Source organism: Pseudonaja textilis, chromosome 1, assembly GCF_049901715.1.
Source record: "Pseudonaja textilis isolate UNSWEBS1 chromosome 1, rPseTex1.2, whole genome shotgun sequence".
In the NCBI taxonomy this organism is placed as follows: Eukaryota; Metazoa; Chordata; class Lepidosauria; order Squamata; family Elapidae; genus Pseudonaja; species Pseudonaja textilis.
Window position 1 is genome coordinate 327784264 of NC_141990.1, and position 6000 is coordinate 327790263.

The 6000-nt window shown below is 39.6% G+C and overlaps 1 protein-coding gene across 1 annotated transcript in view; it reads right to left on the reverse strand.

Annotated features, from left to right (window-relative positions):
- The window catches only part of LOC113434967 (nuclear receptor ROR-beta-like), a 54193-nt gene extending 48590 nt beyond the window's left edge, over positions 1–5603 (reverse strand). Inside the window, exon 1 of the mRNA XM_087922751.1 lies at positions 5216–5603. Coding sequence (XP_087778877.1) covers positions 5216–5222 — 7 coding nt within the window. The 5' untranslated portion in view covers positions 5223–5603. The remainder of the gene's footprint in view (positions 1–5215) is intronic.
- Between the last annotated feature and the right edge of the window lie 397 nt (positions 5604–6000).

Sequence of the window (6000 nt, forward strand, 5' to 3'; positions counted from 1 at the left end):
TTGTATGGAAACTGGAAGGCTGTCTCCATACTTTAGGATTATCCTTCAGCATTAGGATTATCCTTCTCCTCCTTTTCCATCTTAAATCCCTCTGTTCACCCTATCAACGTATCTTTACGTTGTACCTCTATTTCCTATTATTTGAATGTATCTGGACCCTACTGCAGGAGAAAGGATAAAAAATCTCAGCTGTTCGACATTTACTGGTTAACCAGTGTTCCGTTTTTCTACTTAGCATTTATTATAAACTTGAAAGACTGAATTTAAATTTGAATATTCACGTCTATCACCAAACTGGATAACAGTGTTTTATATAGTAAACAGAAGGATCCAGAGGTGGGCAAAAAGATCAAGATGGTGGCTGGGACACACATTAAAAAAAACAATTACAGGTAGTCCTCGACTTAAAACAGTGACCATTTGAAGTTAGAACGGCACTGAAAAAAATGACTTATCACCAGTTTTCACACCATTGCAATATCCTCATGTGAACAAAATTCAGTTGTTTGGTAACTGACTCATATTTATGACGGAGTCATGTGATCACCTTTTGCAACCTTCCGACAAGCAAAGTCAGTGAGGTAGCCACATTCATTTAACAACCACGGTATTAACTTAACAACTGCAGTGATTCACTTAACAACTGTGGCAAGAAAAGTCGTAACTTGAGGCCAAATTCATTTAACAAATGTCTCGCCTAACAACAGAAATTTTGGGCTCAATTGTGGTCATAAATCGAGGACTGCCTATACAGTCTATGGCCATATCTTAATTTTCCCCCCCACTTCCCATGGATGTCTCTGGTAGGAGATACTCTCCACATTTAGTCTTCCTTCTTCCCAATTCCCAGGATCAAATTCAGGTGTGAAAGTCACGGTAAGTGACTAAACAGAAACAAACCTCCCTGTTCACATCGCTATTCTGTGTTTTAACAACTTAAGAGCCAACAGTTTGCACATAATTCGCATTTTCACATCAAGGCCAATGCAACGATGCTCCAACATCTCTTGGGATGAGCTAAAGGAGCGTAATTGTCCACATTTCTACGCAGATATGCTCCACTTCCTTTCTTCTGAATCTCAGAACAGACCGACATGTTTTAAAGCTTTTAAAGCTGTTATTCTAGTTTTCTTAGAAGACTGACCACCAGCGTTCTCCTTCAACTTAGCAAAAATCTTATTCTGTACCAATTCGCCAACATGGAGAGAGAAAACGTAAAAGCCTTGCTCGAAGGAACCAACCCTGCATACATTTTTCTGTGGAAATTTCAGCCAGACTTCTTGAGGGGCACCCACGGTCTCACTTAGCTTTGTGGCCACTCTGTTCCCCAAGGGCAAAATAATCTAGTTCAAACGCAACTGTCTAATGCAAGGATAAAAAAATAAAATAAATAAATGGTTTAAAAATTGCATGTTAAAGAGGAATATTAAGAGGGAACCTTTGCCCTCCAACACATGTCCCTTTCTGTTCATAATGAAAAAGCACCATAAAAATATTTTGCTAGCTATGATTGGAAGGATGGAAAAGGCACACCCAGAGCTATAGAGATGTGGATTTTTGCTCCTTAACTAGCTACAACATGGCACTAAGATATATTCTTGGGTTTTACTGATTATAGCATTACCATATGCAATTATTACACTGAAACAAGTGATTTTCGTGGAGAGAAATGTTTTCTTTTCAAACTCATCTCCTGAACATCGGATACGCAATGTTTTCTTGCATTGTACAAGTTGCTCACATGCTGGTTTGCACCTAATCTAAACATCTAAGTTTAAAAAGAACACATTTTCCCCAGAATTCCATTGTCCATCCCGATCCCTACATCCTTAAGTCCCTCACACAGCAATCCTTCCCCACCCAATGCCTTTTCGCTTCACTGTAGTGATGCTTGAGAGCAGAAAGCATACCCAGGCTGCAGATTAAAATGGCCGCTGGAGAGGAAAAATGGCGGAACTTGTAGGATTTCTGACAAACACCAACAAAGCACACACACTGGAAAAGCAGTGCATCTGCCTCTGCAGTGATGTTCAGGGATGGGCAGAGGAGCCATATCCTCAAATGCTAATCTGCTCCCAAACTGGGAATTGGAAATTTGAAAAACTGGCCCCATTCTGCATCATCTGCACTGCAAAAGACATGCAAAAGGCTGCAGAAGATACAAGGTTTAGATCTGGAAGAAGGATAGGAAAAAGATATAAATTGGAAATTATGCTTGGAGGTGGGGAAGGAATATGACATAATTTATTTTGGCATTTGATCAGGCAAGCCATCGGTTTATATAATTTCCTTCTTCCTAGTCCGTTGTTTTACATACAACCAGAAAACAAAAACTCAGAATAAGGAACTGAGTCCAGCAAGCTGGCTAGTCATGCAGAATTGTGATTCCTACAAATTTAATAAATAAAACTAGTCCCTTTATTTTCCGAGAGCAACACAATAATGCCACTCAACGGTGCTCTATGCCAAAAGCAAAATTAGAAATTATTTCCCCCATTTTTGGTATTGTAATATGTCAGATTTGAGATTACAAAGAAATGTTGGTCCAATTTTGCTCATTCTCTCCTAGGCAGAGAAATGGATTCAAGACCTCCTTTGGCCTCAGTCACCCAGTTCGATCTTATGCAGTTTTTCTTAGCAAAGATATGGGAGTTCAGCAAGAGTTTCTTTTAAGCTAAGCCACTCCAAAGATCTCCTTTAGCGGAGTTTCTCAATTTTGGTAAGTTACTGAAGGGTGAACTCTAATTCCCAGAATTCCCCAGCCAGCTGGCTGGCTGGCTGGCTGGCTGGGGAATTATGAAAGTTGGAGTCCACCCATCGGAAACCTGCCAAGGTTGAGAAATGTTATACTCAGGTATGCATTTTCCATCCCATACATCATGACTCTGCTCAAAATGGGTCAGCAGACGGCATGAACTGAAAAGGAGGAAAAACAACAAAAATGTTGGTGTGCGATGAAAGAATGGACGATTTGGCTCATGGAATGATTCATCAGCTAAGCAAGGGTGGGACAGGAGGACCAGCCAAAACGGGCTGTGGTTGTCTCAGAACAGCTTTGTATCGAAGTACCATTAGCCCAAGGCAGGTTCAAGGTGTTCCTTATTTGTTTATTTAGTTTATTAATGATATACCTCTATGCCGCCGCAGTTGAAACGACAGGGAGAACAGAGAGGCTGGAGAGTGACAGTTCTGAAAAGTGGGTGTCATGTTTTGCTTACTTTCTAGTGTTGTTTATGCAAAATGGTTCCTCCTTCCTGATTATATTGAACAATCACCACTGTAAGGTTTCAAAAAACGATGGCCTAGAAGTCTTTCTCTACTCCTTTCCTTTTCTGTTAGCAGGACATATTCAAAGCTGCACTTATTCTAATCAGAGGGAGGACAAGTCAAAATATGTACATGGAAATCTGCATGCACACAAAATTGAACTTTTCACAATATACTGGATGGCCTATTCTACCAAACAGAATAGAAGCTTTATTGAAAGATTTATTGAAAGATTTTTTTGTTTTGTTTTGTTTTTAAAAGTCTTCTGCTATTTTTTTCTTCATCCCATCCTTGCTTTCCAAGGCTTAATTTCAGACATGCTCTCATTGTCTATTGCTCTTCTATAATCTTTGCGTATACATTAAATTGTAGAAAAAGGAGAGGAAAAAATCACATTGCAAGTGCTAAAATTATATGTGGCTTGCTATATGTCGTGCACACGCAGACAAAATAAAATTCTTCAAGTCCCCAAATTAAAAATTATAAATCATTGAAAAAAATGTCCTCATGCACCATTGCATAAAGCTTTATAACATAAAGCTATTGGAGTGGACAAACTTTAGTATTTTCTACGAGGACTTATTAATAACATATGATAGGGGAAAAAATAAAGTCAAATAAAATCATTCCTTTGCCTATGTGAAAATGTTAGTCAAAGCTCATAGAATGTAACAGCAATACCTCTGAACAAGTACAGAGTCCCTTATCTACAACACCTAAGAACTAGATTTGGAAAAAACATCCTCTTACTGAAATCTATACCTGTTTTATATCTGGATATGTTGTCTTTCATGCTTACGCATTCAAATGAAAATAATACGGATCAGATTACATTCTGCTTTCCAGTTTACTCACGCTGAGGGCTAGCAAAAGTCCTTTAGAACTCATCAAATTATACCTTAAATGACTTCCCAGGATAGAGATAAGTAACCGGAAAAGACTTCAGGGTAACCCTAACTTTATTCAAAGGTAAATCTCACCGTGATCAAATGGATCTATTTCTTAGCAAAAGAATCTATTCCTTCATTATTTTTAGGGTTTGTCTCAGGATAAAGCCTAAAATATTTCTTGGCAGGAAATATCACAAGATCATGTTTAAAAAACCCTACCAGGTAATATAAAGGTTTTTTTTTAAGGAAAAGAAATCCATAAAATAAAAAGGGATTAGAGATGAGGGTGGAGTGATGGATTTACACATACAAACACATGCTAGTTTGCATATGGAAATAATTGATCTCCTTAATATCTATTTCTGCAACATAAAACTGCTAGATGCGAGTTTCTGCAGATTATGTTATTATAAAAAACAAAAAAAAATATTCTCCATCCTTTAATGAGTTTTGCACCCAAACACATTTTTCCTTATGTCACAACTCATAATAACCACAATAAATAATAATAATAATCACAACAAAGATGCAGTGGGGTTTTTTTTTAATACAAGTTGCTAAAGAGAGCTCAAAATGCACATCTGGAAGAGAACATTCCCTCCTATTCTAAATCACAATGTCCTGCTTGCTATTATTCAACCGCCAAAGATGCGTTTGTTTTCCTAGTTGCTGGCTAAACTGTTTCTCGGTTGCATTTCTGTCTTTTCAAATCTCGTTTGTAAAGTACGGCAGCTTCATTTGGAAGAGAATACCCACGAGTGAAGTAGCTGGATGTCGGAAGAAAATATACGATTATTTATTAAAGGGGGAGAGAGAGCGCGATCGCAAACCGAGTGCTTACAACTAAGCTCCTTTAAATCCGGCGGATCCCCCCCACATCTCCTCCTTTTTTAGGAAAGCCCCAAAGCAGAGTGGGATCTGCTTCCGAAGAAACGCTCCCACTTTGCTTCCATTCCCAAGGGAAGACACTTCGGATCGGCCGCCCTGCAAGTCGGCGCAATGGATCCCCTTCTCCCACCTGGCCGCCAACAAGAGAGGGATCCGTAAGAGATTCTTACCTCGCATCTTCTACGCCGAGGTTCCCTTCTCTTTATCTCTCTTCTGGAAATAATAGCATGGAAAAAAAAACAGGCTGTCAGAAACAAAACTCCTTGCCAGAAGGAGAGGAGGGGAAATAAATAGATACGGCGGGGAGCGGAGGGTATAAAGTTTCCAGCGTGGGATCGGGCGGGTGGTTGCTTTCCCGCGATTGCTTGATCTGCTGGCTTCTTCTCTTCGGCTTGTGTTTTGCAGCTCGCCCAAACGATTAATGAGAAGTGGGTTGAAGAAGCGTCTTCCTTCTGACGTCTCCACACCTTCCTTCCTTTCTCCTTCCTTCGCTCCTTCTTTCCCGGCCAAGCGCTCTTGGAGAACTGCTAACCTACTTTCTTCCAGAGGTTGGTATGTACAAGAAGCATGGGAAACTCACATGACAAATCCCTGGCTCGGGCTCCGCCCACCTCCTGTCAATTTCAGCCTTAGCCCCACCCCTCTGGGTCCGGGACCCGCCCCTTCGCTTTGCACCCTCGGATTTGTGTTGTTCTGATCGGTTTTCCGTCGATAAAGAGACTCTGAACGTGATTTCTTTTTCTTTTTCATTGCATTTACACTTTTCTCTGTTTTATTCTCCACATCCAGGAGAAAAAAAGTATTTATTGCATTTATTTATATTCATTTACCAGTTTTCTCTGCAGCATTTATTTATTGTATGTTTATTAAATATTTGTTAACTAGATTGCTGTCTGAGGAGTTTCATTTTACAAACAGTACTTGTTTTAGTGACTGACTCATTTTGTGACTTCAC